General features: G+C 43.1%; 1 protein-coding gene across 6 annotated transcripts; it reads left to right on the top strand.

The window, feature by feature from the left end:
- The first annotated feature begins 438 nt into the window (after positions 1 to 438).
- Positions 439 to 12,602, top strand: LOC118373098 (ras GTPase-activating protein-binding protein 1-like). 6 transcript variants are annotated; one of them, XM_035759165.2, is made up of 12 exons: positions 439 to 841; positions 4,312 to 4,428; positions 4,779 to 4,860; positions 5,105 to 5,278; positions 5,402 to 5,492; positions 5,750 to 5,843; positions 9,740 to 9,968; positions 10,340 to 10,441; positions 10,753 to 10,870; positions 11,167 to 11,295; positions 11,594 to 11,703; positions 11,826 to 12,602. In XM_035759165.2, the coding sequence occupies exons 1-12, from the start codon at positions 753 to 755 to the stop codon at positions 12,066 to 12,068; spliced, it is 1,578 nt and encodes a 525-aa protein (XP_035615058.1). In that variant the 5' UTR covers positions 439 to 752; the 3' UTR covers positions 12,069 to 12,602. The 6 variants fall into 6 exon arrangements, with proteins under 6 accessions (XP_035615058.1, XP_035615059.1, XP_052343496.1 ...); XM_035759166.2 differs by lacking the exon at positions 439 to 841 and adding an exon at positions 2,043 to 2,202; XM_052487536.1 differs by lacking the exon at positions 439 to 841 and having other exon boundaries at positions 4,422 to 4,484.
- Positions 12,603 to 14,736: the final 2,134 nt, after the last annotated feature.

Raw genomic sequence — 14,736 nt, 5'->3', positions numbered from 1 at the left:
GAGCGGGGTGACGTGAGAGAACTTGGGAAGGTTGAACACCAGACGGGCTGCGGCGTTCTGGATGAGTTGTAGGGGTTTAATGGCACAGGCAGGGAGCCCAGCCAACAGCGAGTTGCAGTAATCCAGACGGGAGATGACAAGTGCCTGGATTAGGACCTGCGCCGCTTCCTGTCTGACAACCCCTGGAGGACATCCTCCAACCGATCAGAGCTCTTGCAGCATGTGCTACTTTTTATTTTTACTTTTGTTTATTTAGTAAATATTTTCTTAACTCTATTTCTGTCGTGTGTGTGCTCCCTCTCTGGCCTCTAGCTCACCAGCCATACGCACATCTGTCGTCATTACTCGCACCTGCGCGTCATCAGACTCACCTGGACTCCATCACTTCCCGGATTACCTTCCCTGTATATATATATATAATGTCACGCCCTTTGGTTCCTTCCCCAGGTGTTTTTGTTTCATGTCTGTGTTTCTTGGTTTACGGTGCGTTTATTTACTAAAACACACTTCCTGACAATTTCTTGAACTGCATTGTTGGTTAAGGGCTTGTAAGTAAGCAAAGATAATTTTGATTGAACTGACATGTCCACCTAATCAAAGTATCAGAGAATGAATCTAGTACTGAAAGCATAAGCTACAGCTAGCCTAGTACTGCATAACATGTGAGTAGTTGACTAAAAGTTAGAGAATAGTTTTGAACAAATATTATTTTCAAAAATGGAGGGGAGAGTTTTCACTCATTTAGCTAGCAAATGCAGCTTAGCCTACTCAAACACCCTGCTCAGAGGGATGCTATGTTAACCAGCTGGCTGACCATCCAACACTGGAACTCCAAGTCAAGGTAAACTTTTGGTTTTACAAATGTATTGCCACCGGAGCCCGCCGGTGTAACTGCTAAACTGCTTACTGACTGTACTGCATGATTAGAGTGGGTTTACTAACATGTTAGATCTATTAGCTATGTTTACTATGACGTTACTTTAGCTAATATGGTGACAATGATGTAAGTTGTATGTAGCGGTTATGATATGAAGGCTTGGCTTGGAAAGTTTTTTTTTCACCTGGTCAGACAGCTGATGTATTGTCCACAAGCGAGGGGAAAAAGTTGAGATGAGGAGTGCAGAGATGTGAGAAGGAATACAACAATTTTTTTTTTTTTTGGCTATGAAAGTGAACTGTTTGTGTGTGATCAGGGGTGTATTCATTCTGCCAATTGTGTTGGAAAACATTTAATTAAACGGAATGTAATTGGGATTAACATACCTGAATTTGTCCCATAGAAACAGTCGGGACTAATGACTTAACACTGATCTAGGGTGTAATCAAAACTTGGTCATGCCCCATTTTTTTTTTTCCCTAGTACTACACATCTGATTAAAATCATCAAAGCTTCATGCTGAATTGGTTATTTGAATCAGCTGTGTAGTGTTTTGGCAAAAAAACAATTGTGCACGGGGACTTGAGTTTGGGAAACCATGCACTATATCAGCTAGATACAGGCTAGTGTGCAAGGCGGTATTTACATGTCTGTCTATCATCTCAAATCTCTCGACCTGTGTGTTCACAATTTAGGTGCATTCATTCGTAGGCTAGGTTGTAGCAACCTCGTGATGGGTATAGGGACAATGCGTATCATGTGGTAGCCTATACCTATTGATTGGTGAATGTTAATTATATTCCAGTCATCCAATATGCTGTAATAGAAATAAGGCTGTGGACTCATCTTTGAAAGAGACCTTGGTCTAAGCACGACTTCCTCTTAAAATAAAGCTTAAATTAAAAATGTGTGCCGGGGGAGCTGAACCAAGTGCAACGAAAAATACCCCCGACAATTTCGTTCGGGGCCATGATCCGGCGTGCTGCTGCTCCGTCAGATGTCTTACCAAGCGCGTGCCTATAACCGGAATCCACCACGTCTCCTATTGGCTACATTTAGAACGACAGGTAGACACATACTCCACAACAATTGGTTGTAGACTAAACTGCTTAGAATACAAACATTTGATTGGTGACACAGTTCCTCTCGCCGTACATTAATTGGTTAATATATCTCGGGGGGGGGGGAATCACGGTAGGTTGTCCGTGTCACACAGTTGAGACCGGTAAAAAGAGCAGCCGAACACGTTGTTCTAGCTACCGCCTGGCAGAGCGGAGGTGATTCAGTGAAATCACTTTATTAACGATTTGAACAATTGCCTCCTGGTAAGTACAATACCCTGTGTATCATGATTAAATAAATATCCGCTGCTGTTAATACCCTTAATCTTAACGTGAACGCTAGTTCGCATGATGAAGCTAAAATCCATCTTGGGAGTTGTGTGTTAAGGAACACAACTCCATCTAGAAAATTCGTGTCTTCATTTATTCAATGTGTGACTAATGACATTGCATCGGTTGACGTGGGTTTAATCAGTCGGCCAATGCCCAAATTGACTGTCTAAATAGTCAGCTAATCCGATGGTTGAAAGAAAGGCCTTTCCTGATTTATTTAGTTTAGCTAATGGAACAGCTAGCGAGACATGATTGCCCAGTTAGCGGTGTATTTAAATATAAATGTTTTACCATCCAGCGCCTCTTTGTTTAAATGTTTACAATATCAGTTTGTCGAAAATGAACAGTTTGTCTGCTGTTTTAGACTGTTAGCCGAGTTAAAATCTGAATGGGGAAAAGTTAGCCAGTTAGCCGGTTAGCCAGCTAGGCAGCAGCGTTCTATTCACCGCACGTGCTGCTTATGAAAGATGTCGAAGCTAGTTCCAGCTGTCAGCTGATTGGCTATTAGGATAGTTGTCTGGACAACTAAATAAATACCCCTTTTTTTTCCTGAAGGGCAAAAACGTCATTTCTATATTTTTATTTTTCTGTCCGTGGCGTGACCGGTGTTGCATCTTGGCCTTTATTTATTTATTTTTAGGTATAGACACTTGGCTAACTAACGCTAGGTAACTAGCTTAGCTGGGTGGGTCTGGGTGACTCATTTGTCTCCCACAATGAATTTCATACTACTATGAACTGAAACCAATTATTGGTTGACTTGGAATGCAAATTATTTATGCTCTTGCACAGCCTCCTGTAACATCCTCGGATTGCATTTGTCTCATGATTGGCTATATTTGTGTGTGTATATATATTTTCAGCCACACCCGTTGCTGACGGTTGTATAAAATCGAGCACACGTCCATGCAATCTCCATAGACAAACAATCGCAGTAGAATGGCCTTACTGAAGAGCACACTAACTTTCAACATGTAACTGTCATAGGATGCCAACAAATCAGTTTGTCAAATTTCTGCCCCGGTCAACTGTAAGTGCTGGTATTGTGAAGTGGAAACATCTAGGAGCAACAACTGCTCAGCCGTGAAGTGGTAGGCCACACAACCTCACAGAATGGGACCGTTGAAGCGCATTAAATCGTAAATCTTCTGTTGCAACACTCACTACCGAGTTCCAAACTGCCTCTGGAAGCAACGTCAGCACAATAACTGTTCGTCAGGAGCTTCATGAAATGGGTTTCCATGGCCCGAGCAGCTGCACACAAGCCTAAAATCACAGTGTGCAATGCCAAGCGTCGGCTGGAGTGGTGTAAAGCTCGCCGCCGTTGGACTCTGGAGCAGTAGAACTGCGTTCTCTGGAGTGATGAATCACGCTTCGCCATTTGGCAGCCTGACGGACAAATCTGGGTTTGGCAGATGCCTTGAACACTACCTGCCCCAATGCATAGTGCCAATTCTAACGATTGGTGGAGGAATAATGGTTCGGGCTAGGCCCCTTAGTTCCAGTGAAGGGAGATTTTAATGCTACAGCATACAATTATGTGCGTCCATCTTTGTGGCAACAGTTTGGGCAAGGCTCTTTCCGGTTTCAGCATGACAATGCCTCTGTGCACAAAGTGAGGTCCATACAGAAATGTTGATCGGTGTGGACTGCACAGATCCCTGACCTCAACCCCATCGAACACCTTTGGGATGATTTGGAATGCTGACTGCGAGCCAGGCCTTAATGCTCTTGTAGCTGAATGGAAGCAAGTCCCCGCAGCAATGTTCCAGCATCAAGTGGAAAGCCTTCCCATAAGAGTAGAGGCTGTTATAGCCGCAAAGGGGGGGAAGTTTGATGTGTCCACATACATTTGGTCATCAGGTGTAGCTTGACTTTATGGCTACTGGGATTACAGACTGAACAGAAACGGATGGTGACTAGAACGGGTACAGATCATTTGTATGCAACCTACCAAATTTAATTTGAGATCAGACTGCTATTCACCTCCCAGCCAATTATCAACACCATGATGACAACTACACCTTGTCCCCTTTTCAGTTCTCTCCAGCTGACCAAAGAAATGGTGATGGAGAAGCCAAGTGCCCAGCTCGTCGGGCGGGAGTTTGTCCGACAGTACTACACACTACTCAACCAGGCACCTGACTACCTGCACAGGTAAAGCCAATACAGTACTACACACTACTCAACCAGGCACCTGACTACCTGCACAGGTAAAGCCAATACAGTACTACACACTACTCAACCAGCCACCTGACTACCTGCACAGGTAAAGCCAATACAGTACTACACACTACTCAACCAGGCACCTGACTACCTGCACAGGTAAAGCCAATACAGTACTACACACTACTCAACCAGGCACCTGACTACCTGCACAGGTAAAGCCAATACAGTACTAGAGAATTTGTCCCAAACCAGTATCTATTCCATGATCTGCTTTCATATATTAGTGAGCTATCTATGCCTCTAATACAAGAAATAACTGATTTTTCATCTTGTTTTAGGTTTTATGGGAAGAACTCTTCCTATGTACACGGCGGTCTGGACAACAATGGCAAACCAGTTGAAGCGGTCTACGGACAGTCGGTGCGTGCTGCAAAACAATTTCCCTAAATGATGTCTGCAAAACTTAATGAAACCTTAGTGAAGCAGTAATATAGGTTTAATTAGTCAAATATCCAATGTGACACATCCACACCCACCATGATTTTATGACGTTGCTCTGTCATTGTTATTAAAGATGGCTAATGTATTGTCAGTTAGGCATTCTGATACAAGGCTAACCCTTAAGTTTGAGATTCTCATCAAGGTCTTTTATTTATGTGAAAAGGAGATCCATAAAAAAGTGTTGGCGCTGAACTTTCGTGACTGCCACACCAAGATCAGACACGTGGATGCCCATGCGACCTTGAACGAGGGCGTGGTGGTGCAAGTGATGGGGGAGCTGTCCAACGACATGCAGCCCATGCGCAAATTCATGCAGACATTCGTGCTGGCCCCTGAGGTAGGTCCTTCAACTGTATAGATGAACATTTGTCCTTGAAACGTTTTCATTATTGTGTTAGTGTGGTCCAGTTCCGCTATCGGGTTAATTTTGTGTTGAAATTCAGTGACGTTGGTGTTTCAGGGCACTGTAGCAAACAAGTTCTACGTTCACAACGATGTTTTCCGTTACCAAGACGAAGTGTTTGGGGATTCTGACTCAGAACCCCCTGAAGGTGAGCCTGTTAAAGATTAGGAAGCTGCTTTACAGTTGGCTGGTTGTTTCATATGTAATTTACTTCTCATGACTAATACATAATGGTTAGAAGTGTTACTCTTATTGAACTCCATCGCAGTGCTTTTTTAAACTCATACATTACCTTGCATATGGGTCAACACTAGTGAATAATACGCCTCTGATAAATGACTCCAATGGAATGGGTATTTGATTCTGCCCCAAAACGTCTAAGTGGGACTCGTGTTGACGTTTCAGAGTCTGACGAGGATGTGGAGGAGATGGAGGAGAGGGTACCATCACCAGAGGTGAACCAGGAAGAGGCTGCGGGCTTCTACGAACAGACACCCTGGTAAGGGAACTTATTCATCTTCTCTTAATATCATCTTAGTCTTGACTAGATCAGCAATCCTACTCTACTTTTTACATTTTTTATTTACATTTAAGTCATTTAGCAGACGCTCTTATCCAGAGCGACTTACAAATTGGTGCATTCACCTTATCCTCGATGATAAGTCTGTATTACTGGCGCAAGAGTGGTGGCAAACATGCCCTTCATAATAGTGACGGTATGTTAGTGAGAGTGTTGGATATGGGGGTGTAACTCATTAGGGTTAGCTACCAACTCATTAGGGTTAGCTACCAACTCATTAGGGTTAGCTACCAACTCATTAGGGTTAGCTACCAACTCATTAGGGTTAGCTACCAACTCATTAGGGTTAGCTACCAACTCATTAGGGTTAGCTACCAACTCATTAGGGTTAGCTACCAACTCATTAGAGTTAGCTACCAACTCATTAGGGTTAGCTACCAACTCATTAGGGTTAGCTACCAACTCATTAGGACCTCTGTCCTCAGCCACCTTTGGATTATTGTAATTAATCCTAACAGAATAGAAATTACCCTGTTCAATTGTAATCACGTAGAACAATGTCCTCATACCAACACTGACAGGGGTTATTGGAAAGCAAAACAATGCCTGTTACGTCTTCATCCCTGCTATAAAGAAAAATGATATTAATTTAAATGCTTAGAACAGGTCTCCTACACTGTAATAAAACACAATTCCCACTAATATTTGTGTATTGTTGCTAATTACCTGTCCTATGGACCATTTGCATGAACATTTAAATAAATGAAACGGCTGTTTTCAAATATAATCGCAATCTAGCCCTTTCTCATTTAATTTAGCCTAGCCATTAACGTTTTTTAATTGTTATTGGACATTGTTGCATGTGTGGAGGACACAAAAATACTGATCACTTGCATAAAGTACCAGTCAAAAGTTTGGACACATAGTCATTCCAGGGTTTTTCCTAATTTGTACTATTTTCTACATTGTGGAACTGAAATAACTATGAAAACACTATGGAATCGTGTCACAACCAAAAAAGCGTTACACAAAACAAAATATATTTGAGATTCTTCAAAGTAGCTACCCTTTAGCTTTACGCACTCTCGGCATTCTCTCAACCAGCTTCACCTGGAATGCTTTGTCTTGAATGAGTTCCCACAAATGCTGAGTACTTGTTGGCTGCTTTTCCTTCACGCTGCAGTCCAACTCAATTCTTGAAATGTTGCGGATTGACTGACCTTCGTGTCTTAAAGTAATGATGGACTGTCGTTTCGCTTTGCTTATTTCAGCTGTTCTTGCCATAATATGGATTTTTATTTATTTTTTTACCAAATAGGGTAATCTACTGTATACCTGTATGCCTGCCCCTACCTTGTCACAAAACAATGGTCTCTAACGCATTAAGATATAAAGCAATTCCACAGATTGACTGAAGGCACACCTGTTAATTGAAATGCACTCCAGGTGACTACCTCATGAAGCTGGTTGAAACAATGCCAAGAGTGTACAAAGCTCTTATCAAGGCAAAGGGTGACTACTTTGAAGACTCTCAAATTAGAACATGTTTTGATTTACCGCTTTTGGTTAATCAATGATTTCAATATGTGCTATTTCATAGTTCTGATGTTTACAATGTAGAAAATAGTAATACAAAATCATTTTTTTTAAAAACTTGAATGAGTAGGTGTCAATGTTTGACTGGTACTGTACATTGAACAAAAATATAGATGAAGTAACTTAATTTTACTGAGTTGTAGTTCATATGAGGAAATCAGTCAACTTCCTTAGGCCCTAATCTCTGGATTTCACATGACTGGAAATCTTTTGGTCACATCGTCATGGTATTTTTGTGCGTTCAAATTGCCATCAATAAAGCCCAGTTTGTTTTACATTGCCTGCCCACACCGTAACCCCACTGGCACCTGTTTTCAACGTTGTCATCAGCTAACCGCTCTCCCACAACGCCATACACGTGGTCTCCGGTTGTGAGGCCGGTTGGTCATACTGCCAAATTCTCTAAAACAATGGCTTATGGTAGAGAAGTTAACTTTATATTCTCTGGCAACAGCTCTAGTGGACATTCCTGCAGTCAGCATGCCAATTGCATGCTCCCTCAACTTGAGACGTCTGTGGCATTGTGTTGTGACACAACTGCACATTTTATTGGCCTTTTACTATCCCCAGCACAAGGTGCACCTGTGTAATGATCATCCTGTTCATATGTCACAACTGTCAGGTGGATGGATTATCTTGGTAAAGGACAAATGGTCGCTAACGGGGATATAAACAAATTTGTGCACAATTTGAGATGTATATATATTTTTTTATTTAATTTTACCTTTATTTAACAAGGCAAGTCAGTTAAGAACAAATTCTTATTTTCAATGACGGCCTAGGAACAGTGGGTTAACTGCCTGTTCAGGGGCAGAACAACAGATTTGGACCTTGTCAGCTCGGGGATTTGAATTTACCACTAGGCTACCCTGCCGCCCCGGCGCATATGTTTTTTGTATTTATGAAACATTTCTCGGATCTTATTTTAGCTCATGAAACATGGGACCAAGACTTTACATGTTGCAATTATATTAGTTCTGTGTGAGTGAATACTGAAAGCTAGCTCAAGTATGTGGACACCTTCAAATTAGTGGATTCAGCCATTTCAGCCACACCAGTTGTTGACCCGTGTATAAAATTGAGCACACAGCCATGCAATCTCCATACACAAACATTGGCAGTAGAATGGCCTTACTGAGGAGCTTAGTGAGTTTCAACGTGGCACTGTCATAGGATGCTACATTCCCAACAATTCAGTCTAAAATGTCTGCCCCGGTTAGCTGTAAGTGCTATTATTGTGCAGTGGAAAGGTCTTGGAGTAACAACGACTCAGTTGCTGATTGGTAGTCCACACAAGCTCTCAGAATGGGACCGACATCTATCCTCTGTTGCAACACTCACTACCGAGTTCCAAACTGCCTCTGGAAGCCACGTCAGCACAATAACTGTTCGTCGGGAGCTTAATGAAATGGGGTTTCCATGGCCGAGCGGCTGCACACAAGCCTAAGATCACCATGGGAAATGCCAAGCGTCTGCAGTCCAATGGACAAATCTGTTTTTTTGCGGATTCCAGGAGAATGCTACCTGCCTGACTGCATCGTGCCAACTGTAAAGTTTGGTGCAGGAATGGTCTGCGGATGTTTTTCGTGGTTTTGGCAAGGCCCCTTAGTTCCAGTGACGGGAAATCTTACCCCTACAGCGTATGACATTCTATGCTTCCAACTTGTGGCAACAGTTTTGGGAAGGCCCTTTCCTCTGTTTAGTCAAGATCTGTGTGGAAGAACTTGACTGGCCTGCACAAAGCCCTGACCTCAACTCCATCGAACATCTTGGAGGAATTGGAACACCTGCTGCGAGCCAGGCCTAATCACCCAACCTCGGTGTCTGACCTCACTAATGATCTTTTGGCTGAATGGAAGCAAGTCCCTGTAGGAATGTTCCAACATCTAGTAGAAAGCCTTCCCTGAAGAGTGGAGGCTGTTAATAGCAGCAAAGGGTGACCAGCTCCATATGAATGCACATGATTTTGGAATGAGATGTTTGAGCAGGTGTCCACGTGTAGATAGAGAACCACCATTTTGGCATAATGTGGTTATATGCATCGCAACGCTGAAGGCACTAATGCCGAAATGTTGGTTTACCAAATAAGTGCAACATGATTTTTCTAGCCTACAGTTTCGTCTCCGTTAGTCGCCACCTCTTAACTGTGGAAGGTAGCATGCTGCAATGCATATTCTCCTTGTTCCTTATCTCAAATTAGAGCGTTAGTTTCTTTATGAGAAGTCTATGGCCAGAATATGCTCGAGGTTATTATTAGATCTGTGTCTGGGCTATTTCAGCACCGAGCCAGAGGGGCTAGTGGAGGAGGAGGTAGCTGTAACCCCAGAGCCTGAACCTGAGGCGGAGGCGGAGCCAGATCCAGACGTGGTGGATGGAAAACCGGTCCTGGAGCCAGAGACCCAGCAGCAACAACACCACACTACAGAGGAGCAGGCAGAGAAGTGTCCTGTCTCCTCACCCCTGCCCTCTGCTGACCCTGCCCCTCCACCCCCTGCTGAAGATAACCGGGTAGGGCTCAACCCTCGTTTTGGCTACGGTATGGTCATGTCAACGTGGTGGTCAGGTTTCCATGTGTGACCTGGCTGTCTAATCGTCTCTGGATGCTGTGTTTTTAGCTGGTTATCCTCTGTCAATGCTGAGGTCACTAGCCAATCCCATGTGTGACCTGTCTACACCTATTCTGTTTTGGTTTAAGAACCATTTTGGTTGCATGAATATCAGCTTTGATTAGTTTATTTACAAAATTAGCAATTGCTGAGAAATTCCTTTTTCTTTTTGATGTTGTTCATTAGTTTTACCTTGCTTCTAGTGCTTTCCCTGTACGGCTACCAGACCTCGTTCAGCTTAATATAATACCGTCTGTTTGGTCTCTCCTCCAGCCTTTCTCCTGGGCATCTGTCACCAGTAAGAACCTTCCCCCTAGCGGCGCTGTCCCCGTCTCTGGCATCCCCCCCCACGTCGTCAAAGTCCCCTCGGCACCGGTACGTTAACTTTGTTACTTTTCTCAATGTAAAAATCATCTTTTAAATACCAGTGGAAGAAAGGACCACATGTACTACATTGATTACGAAGAGGGCTAAAATCTCCTATTACGTATCTAGGATGTATCCTTCACGTTGAAGAAAAACTATTAGGTATAAGAAACACATTTGTTGACTTTTTTTTTTTTTTAAATGAAGGTTCCTCTTAAAAGGGCAGTGAACACATTCAATCAACTGGTTATGTAGCTTGATGTCTGTCTTCTCTTGGGTCTTCTAGTCTGGTTTGTCATTGTTTTGTCTTGGCGCTTTAGCCCAGGGTGGAGGTGAAAACGGAAGCCGCAGCACAGAGAACACAACCGAGAGGAGACCAGAGACCACGGGAAGCAAGGCCAGGCCCCCCACCAGTCAACAGAGGACCCCGACCAGGAGGTACCGTCCACCAGACAGCTGGGTCATGTTTAGGATGTAGAAAACGTTTTAAAATGAAGTGAAACTGGGAGGTACTACCTGACGTCACCCAATAAGAACAGATTTTTTTTTTTTTAACTTTTTTTTTTTATTTATTTTTTTTAAATCTATTTTAAATGTTTTGCTACAGTGTGCTGTCTACTACATTGAACGTAATCTGATCTGTGTTGGTCTGGTTTGTTTGAGGAAACATCAGACATGTAGAGAAGAGTTGCATGTCTGTTACTAAAGTGATCTCTCATGCTTTTTGTCTGCAGTGCGGGAAGGAGAGCAGGGAGAGCCGTCGGAGGTTCGCCGTGTGGTGAGGTATCCAGACGCTCACCAGCTCTTCGTAGGAAACGTCCCCCATGATGTGGACAAGGCAGAGCTCAAGGAGTTTTTCCAGCGTATGTCACATTTTTATTTAAATGGTCTGTAAAATTTAAAAGTGTTTTAATGAATGGATTTGTATGGCTTCAACTGACTGCTGGGGTGTCGAAGTGCCAGATTTAGGTGTCTGGTCTTCATTAATCACCCCCAATGACCTGTAAAAAGGGTTTGAAATAATTGATTAAAATCATTGTTCTGTAATGTTAAACAATCTGTGTCCCTGCCATAGAATATGATACATGTTTTTGTAGCAAGTGAAGTAATGAATTGAAATGGTTGATTTGTAATTTTTCTATGATCTGGTTCCTCCTACAGAGTATGGTTCTGTGCTTGAGCTACGGATCAACAGCGGAGGGAAGCTTCCCAACTTTGGGTTCGTGGTGTTTGACGATTTTGAACCTGTACAGAAAATCCTAAGCAACCGGGTAAGAATTATTTTCAATATGTTTTCATTACTAGGTCCCATGCTGATTAGATGAATTTAACTCCACTTAAGCCTTGGCTTCACTCTGATCTGAATGTACTGACAGTCCTCTTTCCTCTGTAGCCCATCAAGTTCAGAGGCGACATCCGACTGAACGTGGAGGAAAAGAAGACCCGCTCCGCCCGGGAAGGGGACCGGCGAGACATCCGCCCCAGAGGTCCAGGTGGCCCCGGGGGGCCCCGAGAGAGGATAGGAGGGCCCAGAGGCCCCCCCACCAGGGGTGGCATGGCACAGAAACCCAGCTTTGGCTCTGGACGAGGTACTGGACCCAGTGAAGGAGGTCGCTACATGGGACCTCGTCAGTGAACGTCACGCTGTTGGTCTAATGTACCATGCCAGCTACAACTGCTGATGTCAGTCTCCCCGACTCGAGTATTGTACAAAGATGGCTTCTCCATCCCTCCCTCCCGTTGGCTTTTTGTTTTCTACCCTGGGATTCTGGAATGTGATCCAACTCTCCTTTCTCCCGACGTTGACACGATCTGGGCATTTCTCCTCGTCTTTTACGTCCCGAACTTGAATTTGCGGAAAGAAAGTAAAGAGTCTAAACTGACTAGTTGAATTGGAACAGCCCAGTTTGGTTTTGGCGTTCTCTCTCTGTTTCTTAAAGGAACGTGTATGTACTGCCTGGGCAGTCCTGTGTATTACCACCACCGTCTTTTCAGCTCAAATGCAAGTAATGGTTTTATTTTAAATTGCCAAATTGAATCATGGTTCTGAATGGTTATTATCGAGCATGTAACAAGTCCTGTCTGCCTTTTCACTGATTTACTTCATCATGACAATACCAATCAGCTGATGAGAGAACTGAATAAACATTATTTACTGTTTTAAACCTGACTTTTGTATTGTCTACATTGTGCTTTTTAAAAAAATATTTTTTATGGACTTGTTTCCTGGACACAGATTAAGGAGGTTTTTGGTGGAGATTGTCCATTTGAGTGAGTTTTTAACTTAAGTGCAGGTATAGCCTTAATCTGTGTCTGGGAAACTGCCCCTATATACACTGCAAGAATATAAATGCCACGATTTAAAATAAAAAATGTTAGTTACATTTTAAGGAAATCGATCAATTGAAATAAATTCATTAGGCCCTAATCTATGGATTTGACATGACTGAAGACTCCTGCTTCTGGTCACAGGCTCCTTTTAAAAAGTAGGGGTGTGGATCAGAACCAGTCGGTGTCTGATGTGACCACATTTAGCCTCGTGCAGCTCAACGTCTCCTTTGCATAGTTACTCAGGTTGGTTGTGGAATGTTGTCCCATTCCTCTCCAATGGCTGTTCAGTTGATGGATAATATCAGGACATGCGGTTGTACATGTCGATACAGGGAATCCAGAACATGCTCAACGGGTGACTCATCTAAGTGTGCAGGCCACCAAAAGCACTGGGACATTTTCAGCTTTTAGGAATTGTGTACAGGTCCTTGCGACATGGGTGAGTTATCCTGTAACATGAGGTGATGGTGGCAGATGTCTTGACAATTGGTATCTGTGTTATAAAATGCAATTGTGTTGTTTATGCCTACCCATACCATAACCCCACCATGGAGAACTCTCAATGTTGACATCAGTAAACTACTCTCCCACATGCCATACACGATCTGCATAGTACAGTTGAAACCAGACTTAATCTGCAAAGAGCACAATTGTGCCAGTGGCCATTGAACAGTTCAAGAGCCTGGTGTGGACGATGAGCTTCCCTGATGTTTTCTGACCGTTTTAAATAACTATTTGGTTGTGCAAACCCAGTTTCATCAGCCGTCGGGTGGCTGGTCTCAGATGATCCCGCAGGGGAGAAGCCGGATGTGGAGGTAATGAGTTGGTGTGGTTACATGTCGTCTGTGGTTTTGAGGCCGGTTGGATGTTCTACCAAATTCTCTAAAACAACGGAGGTGGCTTATGGTAGAGAAATTAACATTTCATTATCTGGCAATGGTTCTGGTGACCATTCCTGCAGTCAGCATGCCAATTGCACGCTCTGTGGCATTGCGTTTTGTGATAAAACTACACATTTTAGAGTGGCCTTTTAGTGTCCTCCGCACAAGGTGAACCTGTGTAATGATCATACTGTTTAATCAGCTTCTTGATATGCTACACCTGTCAGGTGGATGGATTATCTTGGCAAAGGAGAAACGCTCACTAACAGGGATGTAAACAAATTTTCCACAACCGTTTTTTAAATAAAAAAAGCTTTTTGTGCTTATGGAACATTTCTGGGATATGTTATTTCAGCTCATGTTTAAGTTTTATATTTTCAGTAAATTTCTTTTTTTTTTTTTTTAATTATTAGAAAAGGAAGTGTGGCCGCCAAAACCTGTCAGAGAGCCGCGGAAAAGGAGAGAACATTCCCCAAAAGACCGGAAGCAGTGGCACTCCTCTAGTGAAGGCCTTACAGTGCATTCACAGAGTATTCAGACCCCTTCCCTTGCCCACATGTTATGTTACAGCCTTATTCTAAAATGGATGAAACTATCTTTCCCCTCATCAATCTACACACTGTTTTTTAGAAATGTTTGCAAATGTATATAAAAAATACCTTACATAAGTATTCAGACCCTTTGCTATGAGACTCGGAAATGTAGCTCAGGTGCATCCTGTTTCCATTGATCATCCTTAAGATGTTTCTACAACTTGTAGTCCACCTGTGGTACATTCAATTGATTGGACATGATTTGGAAAGGCACATCTGACAGTGCATGTCAGAGCAAAAACCAGGCCACGAGGTTGAAGGAATTGTCCGTCGACCTCAGAGACAAGATTGTTTCGAGGCACAGATCTGAGGAAGGGTACATTTTTTTTTTTCAGCATTGAAGTGGCCTCCATTTTTAAATTGAAGAAGTTTGGAACCACCAAGACTGTTCCTAGAGCTGGCCGCCCGGCCTAATTGAGTAATCTGGGGAGAAGGGCCTTGGTCAGAACCCGATGGTCACTTTGACAGAGTTCCTCTGTGGAGATGGCTGTCATTCTGG

Source organism: Oncorhynchus keta, chromosome 30, assembly GCF_023373465.1.
Source record: "Oncorhynchus keta strain PuntledgeMale-10-30-2019 chromosome 30, Oket_V2, whole genome shotgun sequence".
Lineage (NCBI taxonomy): Eukaryota > Metazoa > Chordata > Actinopteri > Salmoniformes > Salmonidae > Oncorhynchus > Oncorhynchus keta.
This window is presented reverse-complemented; position numbering and strand designations above follow the sequence as displayed.

Bases quoted from the DNA above. Each gene is read 5' to 3' on its own strand.
- LOC118373098 (XM_035759165.2), top strand. From the start codon at position 753: ATGCAGCTTAGCCTACTCAAACACCCTGCTCAGAGGGATGCTATGTTA. The intron at 5,279-5,401 runs GTAGGTCCTTCA...TTGGTGTTTCAG, and splicing joins CATTCGTGCTGGCCCCTGAG to GGCACTGTAGCAAACAAGTT. The intron at 10,442-10,752 runs GTACGTTAACTT...TTGGCGCTTTAG, and splicing joins TCAAAGTCCCCTCGGCACCG to CCCAGGGTGGAGGTGAAAAC.